The sequence below is a fragment of the Meriones unguiculatus genome, chromosome 2, assembly GCF_030254825.1.
Source record: "Meriones unguiculatus strain TT.TT164.6M chromosome 2, Bangor_MerUng_6.1, whole genome shotgun sequence".
In the NCBI taxonomy this organism is placed as follows: domain Eukaryota; kingdom Metazoa; phylum Chordata; class Mammalia; order Rodentia; family Muridae; genus Meriones; species Meriones unguiculatus.
The window spans coordinates 148,549,700-148,572,213 of NC_083350.1; the positions used below are offsets into that span (position 1 = coordinate 148,549,700).

At 37.0% G+C, this 22,514-nt stretch overlaps 1 protein-coding gene, 1 non-coding gene and 1 pseudogene across 3 annotated transcripts in view; all 3 read left to right on the forward strand.

Moving 5' to 3' along the window:
- LOC110552044 (la-related protein 1B-like) overlaps positions 1 to 1,422 on the forward strand; it is a 34,227-nt gene extending 32,805 nt beyond the window's left edge. For both annotated transcript variants that reach the window (XM_021643065.2, XM_021643067.2), the window contains exons 9-10: positions 118 to 292; positions 829 to 1,422. In XM_021643065.2, the coding sequence (XP_021498740.1) occupies positions 118 to 292; positions 829 to 848 (195 nt within the window). In that variant the 3' untranslated portion in view covers positions 849 to 1,422. The remainder of the gene's footprint in view (positions 1 to 117; positions 293 to 828) is intronic.
- Positions 1,423 to 1,534: 112 nt separating this feature from the next.
- LOC110552046 (la-related protein 1B-like) overlaps positions 1,535 to 22,514 on the forward strand; it is an 84,075-nt pseudogene continuing 63,095 nt past the window's right edge.
- On the forward strand, positions 17,839 to 18,002 carry LOC132652586 (U1 spliceosomal RNA). The gene has a single exon (XR_009590184.1). It is a non-coding gene; the product is annotated as a U1 spliceosomal RNA (small nuclear RNA).

Genomic DNA, 22,514 nt, shown 5'->3' on the forward strand with positions numbered 1-22,514 from the left:
ACTAAGTATATTACAGTCTGATAAATTGAAGCTTTGTAGTTTTTGTATTAGAAATACAAAGCACACAACTAAGACCTTTTGAATGTCACCTTAATAGCTTAAACTTTTTATTGTCAGGCACTTAAGGATAGCACAGAAGTAGAAATTGTGGATGAAAAAATGAGGAAAAAAATAGAACCAGAAAAATGGCCAATTCCAGGCCCTCCTCCACGAAATGTGCCTCAGACAGACTTCTCTCAGTTGATTGATTGTCCGGAGTTCATACCAGGCCAAGCCTTTGGCTCCCATACAGGTAACTGCTTGTCTTCTAGTGGACTGCGTGATGAGTTTGCCCATCCATCTGTAGTTTACTGAGCTTCATAGAAAAACTGAAGCTAATTAAATGGCTCCTGGTCTTCCCAATCCTATAAATTAGCTCCCAGCTAAACTATAATTATACAGAATCATAGGTAAAGTTCTGTTAATGTTTCTTCATCTTAGATTTTGTGTGTGTTTTGATTGGTCTTTTTCCCTATCTTTTTTTTAATTCTACTAAATGACTACATGTTATGCCAATTTTCTCCATATAAAACTGAAAGAGCCAAATTTTGTGCCCAGGGGTGGGCTAGCCTTCCTTTTCTTTTGTTACTAACATACTTTAACCTTGTCTTGAAAATATTAAGACAACCCATATTCTAAAAGAGAATTGGGATTTTCTTTAACCTGGTTCTTTTGAGTTTCCAAAAACTCAAAAGTGTGTTGAGAATTTTTTGTACTAAGAATTTTTGCCTGGTTCATTTTAAAGATAATTGCTCTTGGGAAAAATATGTGTGCTTAACCTTTTTTCAGTCAGGGTGATGATCTACTGATGCTCTTGGATGTCATATGATCGGAATGTACAGTGGAGTAGGTGACTCCCTGAAATACCATGTAAATATGAGAGCAAATCGTGCTGCAGAAGTGAGAGTGACCATACTGTCTTCTGTGCAAGAATGTCTACGCCCACCCCCTTGTGGAGAAGGTTGGGCCAGCCTGCAGTGGAGATAACCACCTTTACGATAATGATGTGAGACAGACCAGAGGACTGCTGTTGTTACTGTAGGAGCTTCTCCTTTCTATGTCATTAGCTTAGGCTGCACGGGCTACTTCATTCATGGTGGGAAAGTTAATTGTTATCATTGGGGAAATACTGCAAATTCTATCTTTTGTTTCCAGGCATTTATACTTTGCCCAGATCAATAAAGCAGAAAAAGAGAGGATTGAGTAGCATTTCCAAAATTGTTAGGTCCTTTGCTATTTGACTTGCTCTTTAATATAGTATACTTTGCATAACTCACATGTTGTCATATTTCACATGTACTATAAGATGTATTAATGTGAATACTTAAGGGGTAAGAAATTTAAGTTAAATAAATAAGGGCATTTTTCCTTTATGCTTCAAAATTGTTTTTGAGGGCTTTTCTTTTTTTGTTTCATTTATTATTGTGTATATATGATATGTGTGTTTTTGAGTGTGGACATATGTGTGTCATGGTGTGTGTGTATGTGTAGAGGTAAGAGGACAACTTTTGAGGTTGGTTCTTTATTTCCATCATGGGATTCAGGTACTAAACTCAGATGGTCAGATTTGCCCAGCAAGTGCCCTTATCTTCAGAGCCCTGTTGCTGGCTTCACAATTGTATTTCATATGTTGGCATGAAAGCACTGCCTGACTATCCATGCCTCTCAAGCCATACACCAGAATAAACCCTCCTTGTCAGGAATTCGGGCACAGCAATGATAAAAGTAATTAATAAAGAAGGTTGGTACCAAGGACTAGAGCTGTTACTGTGATAAACCTCATTGTGATGTTTGTAGGCATGGAACTGCTTATCAGAAGGAATGTGGAAGACAGGGGTGCGATACACAGAGATTAGTGGGCCATTCTTATGGAGGACCAGCATGCCAATGAAAGGTAGAACGTGAACCTGGTGCTCAGATTTTGTCAGAGAGGGGCAAGTACTTTGAGGGGAACTGTGGTAAAAGGTATTTGCATTTTATTGTGACGAAGAATCTTGCGTGTATTCTGCCCATTCCTGAAAATGTAAGTCAGAGTGATTTGCAGTTTGTTTGGCAGAGGCAGTTTCAAAACAGCATTGCATTTAGGCTGAAGCATGTTTACTACTCACTCACTGCTCTTATTCAGATCTATAGCAGGAGAAAGCAGAAAGATTGAAAAATGTGCAGTTTGGGGAAGAACATTTAAAGTTGCCAGCAAGCATAATAATGTACACAAAGCTTTTGTAATTTTTAAGGAAAATAGTTTCAAAAAGTGATATCTCATGTTCTTCACTAAGATAGGATAAAACCTATGGAAGTCTCCAACTAGTTAAATTAAAAATTTATTTGAAAGAAGATGAAATCAAACTTGAGACTGTCAGTGATAGGGTTCCCTGCTGTGAAAACAGACTCCTATAAGAAATATTTCCCAGGTTTAGAAGCCAAGTTGTACAAGGGCTACTTACAGCAGTGATAGGAGGGGCCAGACAGCATCTCAGTTTGGCAGTTTACCTCCATGTAAAATGCAAGTCACAGGGTCATGGAGGCTTACCCCAGAAGCTGCTGACACTGTGTAGCAAGGGGGACTCTGAATGCCATTGTTTGAAGCTGTGAAGGTCAAGTTGCAAAGTAGAATTCTAGGCTGTTGGAAATTCCAAATTATGGGGCATCTGCCAAGGAAAACTGGAGGAGTAGAACCATCCCATGAGAGAGGCTATATATGCTACAGGTGACAAAATTGGAGGGCATGGAGTTGTCCTTGGTCAAGGAGCCCAGAGGGTGGTACCAGAGGCCACAGATACTGGTTATGGAGCTGCAAGGTTTAGTGTTTGCCCTGCTGGTTTTAGGACTTGCTTTGGCCGGATCTTCCCTTGCTGTACCTCATCCTGCTCTGTTGCAATAGGGGTGTTTACTCTGTGCCATTGTAAATTGGGAGTATATAACTTATTTTCTGAAATTATAGAAACGCCCAGTTTGCCTTCCATCTCATAGAATTTTGAACATGTTAGGACAGTTGAAGACTATAGCATCTTTTGAAGTCAGACTGAATTCATTTTGCTTTATGAGCCTATGGGAGTCAGAGATGATAATGTAATGGTTTAACAGTGAGTTATTTGAGATTCAAGTTGATGAGGAGTGTAGTTACTTGGATGATTAACCTTTATTGTCCACTTGACTGGCTATGTCTGTGGAGGCATTTCCAGAGAGGGTTAACTGAAGAGGGAAGACCCATCCTAACCGTGGGCTGGGCGCTTAGCCTGAGCACCAGCACTCATCTCTCTGTGCTTCCTGACTGCAGATGCAGTGTGACCAGCCACTTCAGGTTCTGTCACCATGCCTTCCTTGCAACATGGATTCTACCCCTCAAACTGTGAGCCAAAATAAATCTTTCTTCCCTTAAGTTGTTTCTTGTCAAGAGTTTTGTTACAGTGACAAGAAAGGTAGCTAATATACTGCCTGTCAGGAAACAGTGATGGATAATTTCAGATGTTTTTATTTGAAACCAAAATATTTCCTTTGGTTTTATTCCTTTTAAATTCCGTATGACCTAAATTCTATAGTAAAGGTGTTTTAATTATAATTGGAAACAATATGTAGATTTTGTTACTCTTTAAGTCACAAAAAACTAGTTTCTGTACAACCTGAAAGTTTCAAATGTTTTGTGCCCTATAGTTTTATCTTTCTGCAGATGTTTTGTACCTGTAATTTTACTTCTCTGAAAAAAAATAGGATATGGGTTGTTTTTGTTTTGAGACAAGGTTTCTCTGTGTAGCCCGGACTGCCCTGGAACTCACTCTGTAGACCAGGCTGGCCTCGAACTCACAGAGATCCACCTACCTCTGCCTCCCAAGTTCTGGGATCAAAGGTGTACACCACCACCACTCAGCGAGGGTATGTTTTTAAAGAAGTGAAATTTAGGTTTCTATTCCTAAAGATTGAATAAAAGACTGTGAACAGTTTTGTTGTTTTTGGTTTGATTTGGTTTTGGTTTTTCAAGACAGGGTTTCTCTGTATAGCTCTGGCTGTCCTGGAACTCACTCTTTTGACTAGGATGGCCTTGAACTCACAGAGATCCACCTGCCTCCCCCTCCCAAATGCTGGTATTAAAGGTGTGCGCCACTAACACCTGCCTCTTGGGATCCTTTTTAACCAGCTTATGAGCAATTAGTTGGGAATGTTGAATAAAATAGAAAGTATTTTTTTCTGCAAATAAACTTGGGGTTCAAGTTTATTTTTAGCCAGCTTATGAACAATTAATTGGGAGCGTTGGGTAATATGGAAATATTTTTTCTATAAGTTAGCTGAGATAGGTCAGTCAAGCTGGAGATGCCTTTCCAATAAGCATTTATGCATTATTAATAAAATTGCGAGAATAAAATCAAAGTTTTTTATATTTTACCTTTTCAACATATGTTCAGATGCATACAAATAAGTCAGTGTAAATAAATGTCACATTAATGCAAGATTCTTTGTATTATATAAAAGGCGAGTAGATGATAAAATGAAGAAATAAATATATGGGATGCTGATAGAATCATCCTTATTCACATTAGTTCACAGGAGTAAATGTGTCCGCCTCTATTTCATTTGAATCTTCATATTCTGGCCTTGTTAGTCTACTTCTAGATTGCTTGGATTACTACTATGTCACTATATGTTGGAGAAGAAATAAGGTAGGAAGTATAGACAGCCTTATGTAACTATAGGTGAAGAAGAGGATTGAAGCTTTTATCTAATATCCTTTAATCTCAAAATAGAGTATCTTAATAACTTGATAATATTTTCTGTGCCATTTGTATGGTAAAATATTTTTAACATAATTGATCCTTTTCATCACAGAAATTTAAATATCTACTTTTTCCTCTTTGGAGGTTGAATTGTATAACATGGGTTGGCATTGCCACTGAGCAGAAGATCTTAATCACCACAAAAGGTTGATTTTGAGACTGGTAAGATGACTTCTGGAATGCAGGGTTTGCTGTGTGTGTGTGATGTACTGTCAGCTCATGATGTGTGAGAGGGCCTAATGCTTACTGAAGAGGCTGTGGGACTTTCTTTAAAAGCTATATGTAGAAGTGCCTAAAGAAATCCTCATTACCCAGAACTATAGTCAACCCACAGTGAAGGAGAAGCCACACCAGATCAAAGCAGACATTTATCTTTGGAGAGCCAGGCTGACACTTTTCACTTAACAGAAAGTCAGAAAAAGTGAATCGTCCATCTTCTCACAAATTGTAACCAAGGTATTATGTCTACTAAATTTTTACCTACATAAATTAATGTCAGAAATTCCAAATTATCCTTAAACTGTTGGTTTTAGTTTATGAAAAATAATTAATTTGAAATGTTTGTTATAAAAGAAATTAGGAGTCTAGAAGAAAAAAAACGATATTTGTGTAAGTTTAAGTACAAAGTGAGCAACTTCAAAGTTTCATTCCAATAGTGCTAATTTTTTTCTTAACATTCCCTGTAAATTCCAACATTGCACATAAATTTTTAGTATAATGGAACAACTCATGGTAAACCCATAATTCAAGCTTAGAAGACCATAAGAGATGATCATATAATAAATTATTAGCTGAGTATAAGAAGGCTAAACTTGTGCATTAAAACAGTAACTACTGGGCCTGGAAAAGGTGGCTTTAGCTGTGAAGACCACTTGCTGCCGTTTTGTTCTGACGACAGTGCCCTTTGCTTTACAGAAGCTTTTCAGTTCATGAGGTCCCATTTATTGATTGTTGCGCTTAGAGCCTGTGCTGTGTTCAGGAAGTTGTCTCCTGTGCCAATGAGGTCAAGGTTCTTCTCCACTTTTTCTTCTAACAGATTTAGTGTGTCTGGTTTTATGTTGAGGTCTGTGATCCATTTAGACTTTAGTTTTGTGCAGGGTGATAAATATGGATCTATATGCATTTTTCTATATGTAGACATCCAGTTAGACCAGCTCACTCAGGACAGTGCATGGAGAGGACCTAAAAGCCTGGCTCAGATGTAGCCCATAGACTCAGTCTCCAAGTAGGGTCCCTAGTCAGGGGAGCAGGGACTCTCTCTGGCATTAACTGCAGTGGCCTGCTCTCCAATGACCTCCCCCTGGGGGCGCAGCCTTGCCAGGCCACAGAGGAAGACAATGCAACCAGTCCTGATGAGACCTGATTGGCTAGGGAGAACCTCCACTATCAATGGACTAGGGGAGGGACATGGGGGAGGGGAAGAAGGAGAGGAGGTGGGATTGGGAGGAGATGAGGGAGGGGGCCACAGCCGAGATACAAATTGAATAAATTGTAATAAATGATAATAATTATAAAAAAAAGACCACTTGTTGCTCTTCCAGAAAACTCATGTAGAACAGTTTATAACTCCAGCTCCAGGCGATCCAGTACCTTCCTCTGGCCTCCTTAGGCACCTACACACAGGTTCCATCCCTGACCCTTAAATAAAAATAAACATAAAAAAAACTTATAGTTTTATTTTTTGTACTATGGCTCTCGTTGCTATTCTGACATTTAGATCTTTACTGTACGTGGTAGTTCAGCTAAATTTAATGACGGCTGTGTAAGGAACTAAGTCACCCCAGCCACATGGTTAACAAGACAGCGCTTCTTTGTGGTTTTAAAGCTTTGGCCATTTTATAGATATTTCAGTGTATTAGAAAAACAGTTCTTTGGAGTTGTTTTTTTGTATACTCCTCTCAGTGTGAAAAAAGTATAATCCCTTATTTTATTTGTACTAGTTTTATGCTTTGAATTGGTGATACATTTGCTGTTTTTAGAGAAAGTTGTGAAGCAACAGTGTCCCAAGAAGGATAGCCTTAAACTACAAATTTTTTGCCAGGCATAGTGACATACATCTTTATTCCTAGCACCAGGACATAGAGGAAGGCTGATGGCTTGTGAGTTCCAGGCCAGGCAGGTCCACCCAGCAAGTTCTAGGCAAACAGTGCTACATAGTGAGACTAAAAACAAAACAGCAAGTAAACAAAAGCATTTAATTTCAGTAATAGTTTCATAGATATTTTATTTAATATAGCCACATTATTATAACATACCTAATATTTGCTTATCAGGTACAGAACATACCAGGTCATTTTTAGATACATTTTACAATTATCTTGAACATATTTCAGAATGAGCCTCATTTCAGGTTCTTTACTCCTTATAACTAGAACCTATTTTATTGAACAATTGTTTTTCTTGTTCTGGCCATCAAATCCAAAGGCCTGCCATGATCCATATGCTTACAAGCCCATACCCACTGTATTGACTGGGGTGTTCTGTTGGCTTTTCTATTCTATTATTAACTTACCTCTTTAATAGTGATCTGATGGTTGTGTATCCATGTGTCAAAGAGGAAGACACTAAATCCAACTCTAGCATGTTTATGGAAATAAATCTTGCAACTCTCATTACACACATTCCTGCTCTGTGCCTTTAATTTAGTAAGCAAAAGACTTAGTGTTCATCTTTTTTAGCTTTCTGCATACAACATTCACTGTTGAGGTGTTTTCAGTGAACTAATTTTGAGAATGCTTTGACTTGGTCTTTTCATCTAATTTTGAAAGTAATGATATTTAGAATTTTAGAGCATACACTTGTAAAAATGAATTTTGTGTATATTCAAGGGTTAAAATAGGTAATCTTTTAACTTGGATGAAATTATAACTTAAAGTTTTAAACTTCTGAAAAGCAACTTAGAGAAAACAACTTGAGTTCTATAGAGTTTACATTTATTTTGATTAATAACTGAAAAGGTAAAGTGAAGAAAGGTTTTACTTTTTAAAAAATATTTATTCATTTTTAGTTTTGTATATGTTTGCCTGCATGTATGCATGTATACCTTGTGTGTGCCTGGACCCTGTAGAGGTCTGAAGAGGGAGTCAGATGCCCTAAAACTGGAGTTATAGATAGTTGTGGTCTGCCACATAGATGCTTAGTCCTGAAAAGAACAGGTACTCTTTCCCACTGAGCCATTTCTCCAGCCCCTAGAGAGGCCCTTGCAGTTCTGTTAGGTGTTATTGCTGGTGCTTTGCTGTAGTGGCATCTATTTTGCAGTGTTCATCATGAAGTGTGTAGGAAGTGGGCACACTGCCATTCATGCAAGAACTGTGGATGTAGGAGTAATGGCTGCCAGTCTGTCAGGAAATCATTTTGCCTTGAATATTGTGTGTATTTAGACTTCCTGTGGCTTCATAGCAGTTGACATTCTACAGTTCAATGTGCAGGTTGGAGAATTCAGTTTGATTCTCAAGTAAACTGATTGTCATAATTGATGACTCACTGATGTTCTTGAAGCTGTAACAAATGTGATATTCTGTATAAGTGTTGGTGACATTCCTTCATTTAGAGGCTTTTCTTTTTAATATTTAAAAATCATGGAAAGGTTTTGAAATCAATTATATTTTGTACAGGAAAAAAATCTGTATTAAGGAAAGATGAAATGCAATTTATGGGTAAGAAGAACCAGTATTTTAATTGCAGAACTAATTTAAAATTTTAGAGTCTACCCTAAACTCTCCAAGAATTGGAAGTCCACTGAAGCCAAAGAAAAATACTGAAAAAAAATACCTTCTGAATGGTATCTAGAGGTTTGTCTACCAGTTTGCCCGACCTGGACTCAGAACCATGGGTAGAAGTGAAAGAGAGGTATCGTTCATCCCCAGTGACTGAAGGTAACTTTACAAACCCAATGAATGTATGCCTTGGGTATAATATATAATTAATGAGTTTTCTATTTGTGTATATACGTAGATTTTTAAAAGGTCATAAAAATTGGAATTAAGGCCTTTTAAAGAAACTTGGGTTACTTTTTTTGAAAAGTAAATTGTATTTCTTTATTAAGATTTATTTTTAACGTAATTTGAGAATGCTTTCACTTGATCTTTTCATCTAATACTAATTTTTCCTGTGTGACTAGTTTACAAAAATTGAAATGTTATTTAAATTTAAACTAGTTTTAAAAATTTCCAAATTTTGAAGTTATATCATTATTTTAAGGCTCTTAAGGCACATGTTAGAGTGAATCAGTGTAAAAAGAAGCAAAAAGCAAATGGTGCATAAAAAGGCATCAGATGCTTGTAACGGGACCAGAGGAATCTACTTTGCATTTTTTGATTGTTGACTGGTGCACAGCTTACAATAAAATGTTGTTACTTCAGCTGAATAACTACTTATTACAAGCAAAATTGAGAAAACTAAGTAAATTGTAGACTTATGTGGGTGTGAGTAACTTGTTTTGTGATAGTTGCAATGGTTTCACGGGATGCTTAGTTTGGGGGGAAGTGGGTGAGGGATGGGTGAGATCCACTATTTTTTATGACTACGTAAACATACAGTTGCTGCAGAATACAAAGCTCGCCAAAGTTTAGAATAACTGCTGCTCAGATGTTGAAGTTGAGCTCTATATGGAAAGGTAATCAAATATGGGCTGAACTATGGGAAGAAGAGAATGCTGGGGTTTTAAAGACTTATAAACAAGGTTATCTCTCCTGTATACCAGAGGTACAGGGAGGAAGCTAGGATTTAAAAAGGACCACGTGTGCCCAGGTCAGCAAAAACTTTTTCTTGTAACTGGGAGGATGCTCTGTGCCTAGTCGAAGTCAAGAGTAAGGCTGATGATTCACAGTGCCCTAGGGGCCCCACATGTTCTAAAGTATTACCAAGTTCAATATCAATAGTGCTGAGTTTAAGAAACGCAGGGCAAAACCTTTCATCCAAGCACTCTGAGAAACAGAAGCAGGCAGATCTCTGTGTATTTGAGGATAGACAGGCATGGAAAAATAAATAAAATAAAGGAGTCAGGCATGGGGACACGTGCCTCTAATCCCAGCACTTCATGAGTTCAAGGCCAGCCTGGACTACAAAGTGAGTCTAGGATAGCCAGGGCTATTTAACTCAGAGAAACTCTGTCTCAAAAAACCAAAAGAAAAATTAAAAAAAGAAAGAAATATATATATTTTTTTAAATTTTGAGACTAAAGATACAAATCGGGTCCTCAAGTATAGTAGGCAAGTGCTCTACCACTGAGCGTCATCCTAGCGCCTGAAACAGACACAGCGTATTTTTCTGCATGTAGACATCCAGTTGAACCAGCACCATTTGTTGAAGATTCTTCTTTTCATTGAATGGCTTCTTTGTCAAAAATCAAGTATCCATAGGTGTGGGGTTTATTATGCTCATGGATCCATAGGATTAACATAGTGAAAAGAACCATTCTGCCAAAAACAATCTACATACATATTTTGCATCTTATAGAGTCTATCCACAGATAGACAGCCTTACGTAGAACAGTGCCCGTCTCACATTGTCAACTGACTGACTATAAAGTTACAGGTATAAAAATTCTGAAAGAAATGGATTACTTTGTTCTAGATTGAATTATTTGGTTTATTAGTGACTAATGTCCTTTGCCTTGCAGAGCTTTTCGATTTTATGAGGTCCCATTTATTTAATTGTTGATCTTAGTACCTGAGCTGTTGATGTTCTGTTCAGGAAGTTATTTCCAGTACCAGTGAGTTCAAGGCTATGCCCCCCTCCCTTTTTTTTTTTTTTTTTTTTTTTAGATTTAGTGTATATTTTATGTTGAGGTCTTTGAGGTCTTTGATCCACTTGGACTTGAGTTGTGTAGGGTGATAAATAAGGATGTTTGCATTCTTCTACATGAAGACATCCAGTTAGACCAGCATCATTTGTTGAAAATGCTTTCTTTTTTCCATTGTATGGTTATGGTTCCTTTTTCAGAAATCAAGTGTCCATAAGTGTGTGGATTTATTTCTGGGTCTTCATTTTTATTCCATTGATCAACCAGTGCATTTTTATGCCAATACAATGCAGTTTTTATTACATTTGCTCTGTAGTACAGTTTGAAATCAGGGATTTCAACCTCCAAAATATTGTACAGGATTGTTTTAGCTATCCTTTTTTCCCCATATGAAGTTGAATTGTTCTTTCAAGGTCTGTAAAGAATTGTGTTGGAATTTTGTATTGAATCTTTAGATTGCTTTTGGTAAGATAGCAACTTTTACTATGTTAATCCTGTTGATGTTTGAGCATGGGAAATCTTTCAATCTTCTGATATCTTTTTCAATTTCTTTCATCAAAGACTTGAAGTTATTGTCATACAGTATTTCACTTGCATTCTTAGAATTTCACCAAGATATTTTATATTACTTGTGGCTATTGTGAAAGGTGTTTTCCTAATTTCTTTCTTAGCCCATTTATCACTTATATATAAAGGTGGCCTACTGATTTTTTTTTTTTTTGAGTTTTTGCTGAAGGTGTTTTATCAGCTGTAAGAATTCTCTAGATTTTGGAGGTCAGTTGCATATACAATGATCTCATCTGAGAATAACGATACTTTGACTTCTTCCTTTCTAACTTGTATCCCGTTGACTTCCTTTAGTTGCTTATTGCTCTACCTAGAATTTCAGGTACTATATTGAATAGATACAAAGCTAGTGAATAGCCTTGTTGTGTTTCCTCGATTTTAGTGGAATTGCTTTAAGTTTCTCTACTTTTAATGTTGGGTTTTGGCTTGCTGTAAAATATGTTGCCTTTATTGTGTTTAGGTATACTCCTTGTATTTTAGATCTTTATGAGACTTTTATCATGGAGGGGCTTGGGATTTTGTTAAAGGCTTTTTCAGCACCTAAGGAGATGATCATATGGGTTTCTTTGAAAGTCTTGTACAATTCTGCACTAAAACCATATGGCCCTGGTTTGTTTGTTTGTTTTGGTAGGGAGAGTTTTGATGACTGCTTTTATTTCTTTGTGGGTTATAGATCTATTTAAATTGTTTACCTGATCTTGTTTTTAACTTTGGTAAGTGGTATCTATCAAGGAAATCATCAATTTCATTTAGACTTTTCAGTTTTATAGAATACAGGCTTTTGAAGTAAGACCTGTAGTGGTTCTTTGAATTTCCTCACTGTCTGTTGTAATTTCCCCACTTTTATCTTTGATTTTTGTTAATTTGGATATTCTCTCTCTGACTTTTAGTTAGTTTCGATAAGGGCTTGTCTTTCTTGTTGGTTTTCTCAAAAAAAAGAAAAAAGAAAAGAAAACAGCTCTTGGGTTTTGTTTTTTTTTTTTAATTCTGTTTCTATTTTATTGATTTCAGCCTTGAGTTTGATTATTTTCTGAGGTCTGCTCTTCTTGGAGTGTATTTGCTTCTTTTTGTTCTGGTGCTTTCAGGTGTGCTTTTAAATTGCTAGCATGAGATCTCTCCAATTTCTTTATGAAGGCACTTACTTAGTGCTGTGAACTTTTCTTTTAGCACTGCTTTCGTTGTATCTCATAAGTTTGGGTATGTTGTGCCTTCATTTTCATGGAATTCTAGAAAGTCTTTAATTTCTTTATTTATTCTCTGAGCCAGTGGAGAATTGTTCAGTTTCCATGAGTTTGTAGGTTTCCTGTTTTTGTTGTTGTTGAAGTCAGCTTTAATCCATAGTGGTCTGATAAGATACAAGGAGTTATTTTAATTTTCTTGTATCTGTCGAGGCTTGCCTTGCGGATGACAATTTTGTCGATTTTGGAGAAGGTTTCGTAAGGTTCTGAGGAGAAGGTATATATTTTTTGTGTTTGGGTGAAATGTTCTATAGATATCTATTATGTCCATTTGATTCATAGTGTTGGTTAGTTTCACTATTGCTCTGTTTAATTTCTGTTTCAAAGACCTATCCATTGGTGAGAGTGGGGTGTAGAAGTCTCCCACTATTACTGTATGTGGATTGATGTGTGAGTTAAGCCTTAGTAATGTTTCTTTTACAAATGTCGCTGCCCTTGCATTTGGCACATAATTGTTCAGAATTGAGACCTCATCTTGATGTTTTTTTTTTCTTTAAGTATGAAGTGTCCTTCCCCATGTCTTTTGATTAATTTGGTTGAAAGTCTTTCATTAGTTATTAGAATGGCTACTCCAGCTTGCTTCTTGGGTCCTTTTACTTGGAAAACCTTTTTCCAGCCCTGTACTCTGAGGTAATGTCTTATCTTTGTTGCTGAGGTGTGTTTCTTTTATGCAGTACAATGATGGATCCTGTATTTGCATCCATTCTGTTAGCCTGTGTCTTTTTATTCGGGGTTTGAGTCCATTGATGTTGAGAGATATTAATGACCAATGGTTTATTTATTAAATAATTCAATTTAAATCTTGGTCATAGGCCCCTCCCTCTTCTCATCCCAGTCTCGCCTTACCTCCCTCATTCCCTCTCCTATACCCAGACACCCCAGCTTATCTATTCACATGAGGACTGAGTTCAACTTCCTCCCCTGTAGCCTTGTAGGGAAGTCCCATCAGGGGGACTTAGTCTGGGTCAGGCAACATAGTCTGTGTCAGAGATATCTCCCACTCCCTTAACTAGTGGGCCAACATGAAGCCTGAGATGTCCATTGGACTTATCTTCTTGGGGTGTCTGCATTATAGCATGTCCATCCTGTGCTATATGACTAAAATTTACTTATAACTGAGAATATACCATATGTGTCTTCCTGAGTCTGTGTTACCTCACTCTGGATAATCTGTTTTTATTCCATCCATTTACCTGCAAATTTCTTGATTTCCTTGTTTTTAATGGCTGAGCAGTATTCCATTGTGTAAATGTACCACAGTTTCTTTATCCATTTTTGGTTAAGGGACATTAGATTATTTCCAGTTTCTCACTATTATGAATAAAGCTGCCATGAACATGGTTGCAGAAATGTCCTTGTAGTATGATGGAGCATCTTTTGCATGTATGCCCAGGAGAGGTATAGCTGAGTCTTGAGGTACGGCTATTCCCAGTGGTTGTTCAAGTTTGCACTCCCTTTTTCTGTATCCTTGCCAGCATGTGTTGTTTTGATTTGTGCTTCCTTGATGACTAGGGATGGTGAACATTTCTTTAACTGCTTCTCCACCATTTAAGAGTCCTCTGTTTAGCTCTGTACTCCATTTTTAAATTGTATTATTTTGTCTTGTTGGTATTTAATTTCTTGAGTTCTTTATATATTCTGGATATTAGCCCTTTGTCATATGTAGGATTGGTGAAGTTCTTTTCCCAATCTGTAAACTGCCATTTCATTCTGTCAATAGTGTCTTTTGCTTCACAGAAGCTTTTCAGTGTCAAGAGGTCCCATTTATTAATTGTAGATCTTAGAGCCTGAGCTGTTGGTGTTCTGTTCAGGAATTTGTCTCCTGTGTCACCAATGATTATTAATTTCTGTTATTTTGTTGTTTGTGATGGTAGTGTGTGTGTGCATGTGTATGCTTGCATGCTTCTTTTGGTTTTCCTGGCATGGGTTATTTCCTGTGTATTCTTGGATGTATTTAATATCCTTAGGTTGGTATCTTTTTAGGTTATTATTTTTTATAGGGCTGGATTTGTGGGTAGATACTGTTTAAATTTGCTTTTTGGCATGGAATATATTGCTTTCTCCATCCATGGTGATTAAAAATTTCCTGGATATAGTAGTCTGGTTTGACATCTGTGGCCTCTTAGAGTCTACAATATGTCTGTCCAGCCCTTCTGGCTTTTAGAGTCTCTGTTGAGAAGTCAGATGTAATTCTAGTAGGTCTGCCTTTATATATTACTTGACCTTTTTTTCTTGTAGCTTTTAATATTCTTTCTTTGTTGTGTACATTTAGTGTTTTGATTATTATGTGGTGGGATGATTTTCTTTTCTGACCCCATCTATGTAGTGTTCTGTAAGCTTGTATGTTCATCAGCATTTCTTTTTTTTTTTAGGTTGGGGATGTTACCTTTTATGATTTTGTTGAAAATATTTTCTGGGTCTTTGAGCTGAGAGTCTTCTCCTTCTAGTCCTATTCTTAGGTTTAGTGTCCCAGATTTCTTGGAAGTTCTGTGCCCTGAGGATACCTGAATGTCACAATACTCTTATGACATTTGTCCTTAAAAAAAAAAACACTAAAATAAATAAAATGTAGGAATTAATGTAGGAATTTTTTAATATTATATATGAAATACTACTTTGTTTCTTCAGGATTCAATATGTGTTCTTGAAGAGACATCAAATCAGCTAACCTTTCAAGAAGAATCAGAATAAGAAGAGCTTGACTTTTTGTTTAATGAAGAGATGGAACAAACAGAAAGAAGGAAAAACATGTTTACTGATTGCTCTGATAATGATTCAGAGTATGAAATCAATGACCAGGATTTAAGCAAGATTTTGATTGTAACTCTGACACCACCTTATATGAGAAAGCATCTTGGAAGAGATCGAACAGGCACCCATGTATCATGAGCAAAAATTACATCAGAGCTTGCCAAAGTGATTGATGGCTTGTATTACCATGAACAGGATCTGCAGATGGAAGGCGAAAATACGCACACAGCCACAAAGGTAACACCTCCTGGTCAGCATCTTTCTGCTGATAGTTTGCATTGCTTGTATGTTATTACTTGTTTTCTTAAAGTTGAGGGTTTATTTCATAAAATTTTGAGTATAAATAAATTATACCCAATTTGAAATTTTTTGGAAATATATTTGATGGTGTCAACCTGAGGAGTAATTTTAAGTAATATATTAAATACTATCAGTGTCAAAATGTTGTTTGCTGACTAAAACTTGTGGAAAAATGCAAAAGGAATGAAAAAGTTACTATGGACAGGCTTTCTTGATATGCTCATTCTAATATTATTCTCTTGCATTTTACTACAGATTCATCCCTTTACCCTATTAAACTAGGCTAGAAGATGTCCCAGCTCTAAATCATTTTAATTATAGTGGTACAGTTAGGAATATAAGGGGGTCTTTTTCTGCTGTTAAACTTTTTGGAGAGGCCTCAAAAGTTAAGTATTTGAGTGACAGAACAATGAGGGAAGGTTACCTTAAATAGGAGTATGATCTTAGAAATCATACAGTCATAGAAAGAAAAGCGGCTAGCTAGTGGTTGAACAAAGAGGACTGTCTATAATGGGCTGGGTGTGAGTAAGAGCCGTGACCTCTTTGCAATTTCCATTATTGCTTTCAGTCACTACCTGCCTCGAGTATATCCTGTCAAATGACTTAAAGCCTGTACAGTTTTCTGCTTGTATTGCTACTATGGGAAAGGAAGCATATTTTTATGAAGATTAGATTGTAGGATTTTATTCCTAAAACCACATTCATTTTTTGTGTGTGTGTGTGTGTAGGTAGGCAAACACACTCATGTAATTATGCAAGTGTAGAGGTCAAAGGACAACTTGAAGAAATTGATTCTTCTTTCCCTGTAGATCTTGAGGGTAGAACACAGTTTCTCAGGCTTCACAGTGAACACCTTTATTTGCTAAGCTATCTTGCCCACTCTGTTAACATTATTTCTAAGGTAATGTCTATCTGAAATCATTTTTGTAACAGACATATAAAAATATTCTTCTAACTGCACAGGCCTGTATAATCCCAGCTACTTGGGAGACGCTAGCAAGAGTAGCGCACGTTCAAGGCTACCCTGATCAATTTCATAAGACCCTGCCCTAAAATAGAAAAGGACTAGAGCTAGAGGATTACACGATTGAGGCTGTTTTCATGCCATCATTTCTGTCCTTGGTTCTGATTTTGTGCTGGATGTGCAATTTCTAATTCCATTAGTGCTTCTCCTGTGGGTCAGCTGAGTAACTTACTCACTGATGCTGCTGTGTTCCAGACACTGCTAGTCCCTAGACATTAGATAAGATGGTTTGAAACTGTCTAATAATTTTGGAACAGACATTAAAATAAACCCCCAATAATTAACAGTAATCACTCATAGATGATAATAATAAAAGCTCTAAAAAAATAAACAGATTGATGTCAGATTAGGTAGTCAGAGTGGGCCTCTGAGTGAAATCAGAAATATAAGAATGAAATATGCAAAAAGCAGGGAACATAGTCCAGGAAAAAGAGTCAGTGAAGTGTCAAGGACCTGAAAAGGAAGCAACTGGCGTATTTGAGACCCTGAGAAGTCAGTTTGCTCATAGCTGTATAAGAAGGTAAGTGTGAAGGCAGACTAGAATCTGTAGACCATGTTAAATTAAAGCGCAGGTTTAGAGATACGCTATGACGTTTTTATTTTTAAAAGATCACTGTGGTCCTTACAACAAAGTGGATTGTGTGGGGACAAAAGTGGCAGGAAGCAATTAATAGGCTGTCCATCTAGGAGAGGGAGAACAGTAAGTCGTCTTAGTTAATTAAACTGGTAGCACAGGAAATATGGAAATGAGAACTATATCCGAGTCTTGATGGATAAGAGAGAATTGGGTGTGCCAAAACCTGCATGGATGATTAGGTAAGAATGGAGAGTATGCCAAAATGACAGCACTTTTTAATGAAAAAGTATTCATGGTTCCAGAAGCTATTTTGAACTGGTGTGAAAGGGCAGGCTCACATATCTTTATTGCTAAAGACCAGTGAAATAGCCATGTGATGGAACATTTTAGAATCTCCAAAGGTCTTCACTTTAGAAATGTGAAATGCTGGAGCTTATTTTGCTGACATTCCATCATTGTGGAATTCTATTGATGGTGGTGGGCAGGAGTTGAGTTTAACCCTGCAGAAGCTACTAGAAACAAACAAAAAACAAAACAAAAAACAAAACAAAACAAAAAACTAAACAAAGTTCTGGATTGTACTAAGTCCTTTCTGGGCTGGAGAGATGGCTCAGAGGTTAAGAGCACTGGCTGTTCTCCCAAAGTTCCTGAGTTTGATTCCCAGCAACCACATGGTGGCTCACAACCATCTATAGTAAGATCTGGTGTCCTCTTCTTGCCTGCAGATGCAGTCAGAATGCTGTATAAATAATAATAAATAAATCTTTAAAAATTTTATATATAAAAAAAGAGGTTTTTTTCATCATCAAATGGTTGCCTAAAGAATAAGTTGTGTACTTTGTTGGCTGGGGAGAAACCATGGACAAGAATGTGGGTTTCCTAGGGCAAGGCTCGTCCATTGTATTTGGGGTGTGCTGTCCCCTGAGAGCTGTCACAACTGAGGAAACTCCACAGCATAAGTTGTGGTTCTGGGGTACTGCATTCATGCTCTCCCCTAACTTAAAGGCTTAAAAATAGATTCTTGGTTATAGAATTTATTTATTTATTTATTTATTTTTTTTTTTTTTTTTACCTACTCCCCTAGGGAAAAAACTTTTCTTGATTGTTATAAGCAGAATAGGGGAAGAAAAAAATTATACCAGGTGTATTCCTGCAAACCAAGTATATTGCTTGGGTGACTGAAATGATTGGGAGCTGGAGAGATGGCTCAGCAGTTAAAAGTTCTTCCCTTTTCAAAGAACCTGAGTTCAGTTCCCAAAGTCCTCTTCTGGCCTCTGAGGGTTCCAGGCACACACATGGTGAACTTTCATGCATGTAGATTCATACACACATAATAAAAAAAAGAAATCTTAGAAAGGGAAACAAGGAGAACTTCCTTATGCATGTACACACACATCTATATACACACACAAAAATTCCAAATAGTAGATATAGAAGTTGATTGATAGAATTAGCAGCAAATTAGATTGAGTAGAAAACGTGAGGAATGCACATAGGAAATTGGTAACCAGAAGCAACATGAAAAGCAGGTGCAAAAGGATTTTGTTGTTCACACCACTTGCTCTTGTTTCAAATCACTTGTATAATCTAACATCAAGCTTTTTATTTAAAACCAGCAAACTACAAACTTGAAATACAGGGTGACAGAGAACAGAAAATTGTGAATAAGAAAAGAGATGGGCCCCTGGGGTGGTTTGTTTAAACACAAATATTTAAGTAGCTGAAGCAAGCAAGTTGTCAAAGCTTATGCAAGTACAACCTGTTATTTACATGCAAAACATTGAAGAGATGAAAGCAGAGGTGGACAGAAAAAATGTACACCATCAGATTAGCACAATCTACATCAGCATCCAGATGGTTTGTATGTGTGTTCGTGCATTCAGCAATTAACACAGTGATCTGAAATTCATGTGAAATTTTAAATAATTCAAAATAGTCAAAACAATGTTTAAAAAGAAGAAAGTTAGGTTGTTGCTGCACCTCACTGGGAAAATGATTACTTTGAATTCTAGCAATTCTGTGTAGCTTTGGCTATCCTGGACTTTCTTTGTAGACTGGGTTGTCCTTGAACTCACACCTCTGCCTTCCTGAATGTTGGAATTAAACAGGCATGTACCACCATGCCTGGCTTCTGTATTGTATTCTTAGCACAGCCAAAGAATGAAAGAAAGAAAGTTGAAACCTTCAATTTTGTTCCTAAAACTTACTAAAAAGCTACGGTTACCAAGACTGGAATAAGGATAGGGTATTTGGTAGATGGGTAATTGGAATATAATTGGAAGTCCAAATAAAATAAACCCATAGATCAGAAATTCTTAAATGATTATTAACCAAGTTAATAATTTAAGGCAGTTAGTGGGGGAGGAATATTTGTTTGAACAAGTACTTGTGCTGGGCTGTGCCATGTCTCAGTGGCAGAGGGGCAAGCTGAGGGCGGGGGTGAGCTTGGATTAGTGCACTTGCCTAGCATGTTCCAGCCCTGGGTTCAGTCACCGTCAATGTAAACATAAGTGAAATCCATCAGAATATATAATTTATGATTCATTATTTTTAATAACATAAGTTTTAGAAAAAGTGAAAAACTTGACAGAACAAATCCATTGTCCTTGTGATTAATTCCAAAAGTAAATAGGGCATAATCATAAAATAAAGACCTGATAAGCTAAGGTCAGATGGAAAGGGAGGAGGACCTCCTCTAACAGTGGACTGGGGGAGGGGCATGGGAGATGAGGGAGGGAGGGTGGGATTGGAAGGGGTTTGGGGAGGGGGCTATAGCTGGGATACAAAATGAATAAACTGTAAATAATATTAAAATAAAATTTAAAAAATGTAATAAATAAATTTTAAAAGGAAAAATTTAAATTTTAATTATTTTTTTAAAAATTCATATATTCATATTGGAAAATACTGATTCATTACCTGTTGGGAATAAGTTGCCGTGTAACAATTTGTATAATTTGTATCTCTTTTGACCACCTTGCCTAAATACTTTATCTTATTCATTTTGGGCCAACAGTAATTACTATGTTAAGATTAGAACATTGACAGGGGAAGGGCAAAGAGAAAAAGCCAGAGAGGAAGAGACAGAGAACACTTCGTTATAAAGTATGTCACATGTGATATAAATATTTTGTAAAAATTGTTTAAATTTTTTTCTAAATAAAATCCATCAGTAATCCTTGCCAAAAGGATAAAATAAAAATAAATCTAGAAGCAGTTCTATGTGTGAGAAATGTAGAAAAATGGGGTCTTTTAAAAAATGGTTTTATGGCTTGTTTCCAAAGTATGTGTGTGCATGTGGCAGTATGTGTGTGGTTGATTGCCAGTGCCCACGGAGGCCAAGGGCATCAGATCCCCATGGAAGTGGAGTCTAGGAAACTTGGAGCTGCCCAAGGTGGGTGCTGGGAATCAAACCCAGGTCCTCTGTAAGAGAACGTTAACACTGTTAACCACTGAACAGTCTATCCAGCCCCACCCATGGCTTTTTAACCTGATTTCAGTTAGAAATTAAACTAATGATTAGTGCTTGAAAATAATTGATTAGTGTCTGAAAATAATGTCTTAAAGTAATTCACTGCTCAGGAAGAATTCAGTGAAAATCAGAAAGTATGAAGTTTACAACTAAAGAAGTGCAGCAAACAAAGCCGTAAATTGTAAATTTGGGGGAGAACAATTTGGGTTGACAAGCTAATCTCAAATATTATCCTTGAGTCATAAAATTATCTCCCAGATAGCTGTGGAGGTATACATCTGTAATTCTAGCGTTACAGAGGCTGAGACAGGGAGTGCATTCAAGTCTAGTGTAGGTTCTGTAGCAAGGCCTTGTTAGAAAAATAATCGATGAATGAATGAATCCAATTCTCAAGGGCTTCAAGCAAAAATGTCTCATTCGAGTTAGCTGATTTTGATTCTGAGAACACAGGACGGAGAAAGATGGAGGCTGTGCTGCACCAGCAATCTTCTCACTTGGAGATGGATGCCTACCCACAGCCCCTTAACCTGTGCTTATTCTCAGGCAGAAGTTGAAGCTATGTGTTATGGATACATCTGAGCTGGTGCCTTAGTGATTTATTGATATTTTCGACATTTACTGGCTAGAGTAAATCACATCACCAATTTTGTGGGCTTGGTGATACAGATTCTCAAAATCCATGTGACTGCAGGAAGATGGCACCATCTTCTTACAGAGTAGAGGCAATAAATAAGACTGTGATAGTAACGTTATCAAGAAGTTAGAAAAAAAGTGCAGTGTGTGAAAATATGGAGAAAGTAACAATTTGCTGACTAACATGTTTCAAACACAATAGAGTAGTAATTTATAAAATTTTGAAAAGTCTATAAAGTTAAACTCATGGGGCTGGAGTGATGATGTTTGAGAGCACTAGTGGCTCTTCCAGAGGATCTAGATTCAATTCCCAACATCCACAAGCAGCTCACAGCTGTATATAACTCCAATTCCAGTGGTCTCACTCTCTCATCTGGCCTCAAAGGGCACGAGGCACAGAAGAGATGCACATGCACATGTACAGGCAAAACATTCAGATACATACAATTTAAAGCTTAAAAAAATGGTCAAATTAAGTTTCAAAGGAAAGTTGGATGTTTTACTAGAATAAAATACAATTCCTGACATAAACATGTTTTTTTTTATAACATTGTTGTTCTTTTTATTATTTGAATTTTATGATAAGGTCTCATGAGCCCAAGACTTGCCTTGAACTCATTGTGCTCATTGTGTTACATCTGACTCAGCCTCTCCCAAGTGCTGAAATTCATGCTGCTTTTTTCTTTCTTTCTTTCTTTCTCTTTTTTTTTTTAAAGCCATGGTCTGACTATGTAGCCCTGGCTGGTCCGGAACTTACTCTGTAGAGCAGGCTGTCTTTGTGCATCACTATTCCTGGCTTATGCATATATTGTTAAGGGTATTTTTTAGGTCAATAAATTATAGCTTTAACTCTAGCATTCAGGAGACTGAGACAGGAAAATCATAAGGTCAAGGTAAGCCTATCTACACAACCAGAAACAATGGGCTGGAGAGATGGCTCAGTGGTTAAGAACAATCCCTGCTCTCGTAGGCCTGAATTGGTTTCCAGGACCCACATGGCAGCTTACATCCAGGGGATCCAACACACTCACATGCACTTACTCACAAATGGACATTCGGGTACACATAATTAAAAATAAAAATGAGTACATACCGTGTGTCTTTCTGCTTCTGGGATAGCTCACTCAGGATGATCATTTCTAGATCCTACCATTTGCCTGCAAATTTCATGATTTCCTCATTTTTAATTGCTGAGTAGTATTCCATTGTGTAAATGTATCACAATTTCTGTATCCATTCCTCAATTGAGGGGCATCTGGGTTATTTTTCAGCTTCTGGCTATTACAAATAAAGCTGCTGCAAACATGGTTGAGAAAATGTCCTTGTTGTGTACTTGAGCCTCTTTTGGATATACGCCTAGGAGTGGTATGGCTGGATCTTGAGATAGCACTATTTCTAATTGTC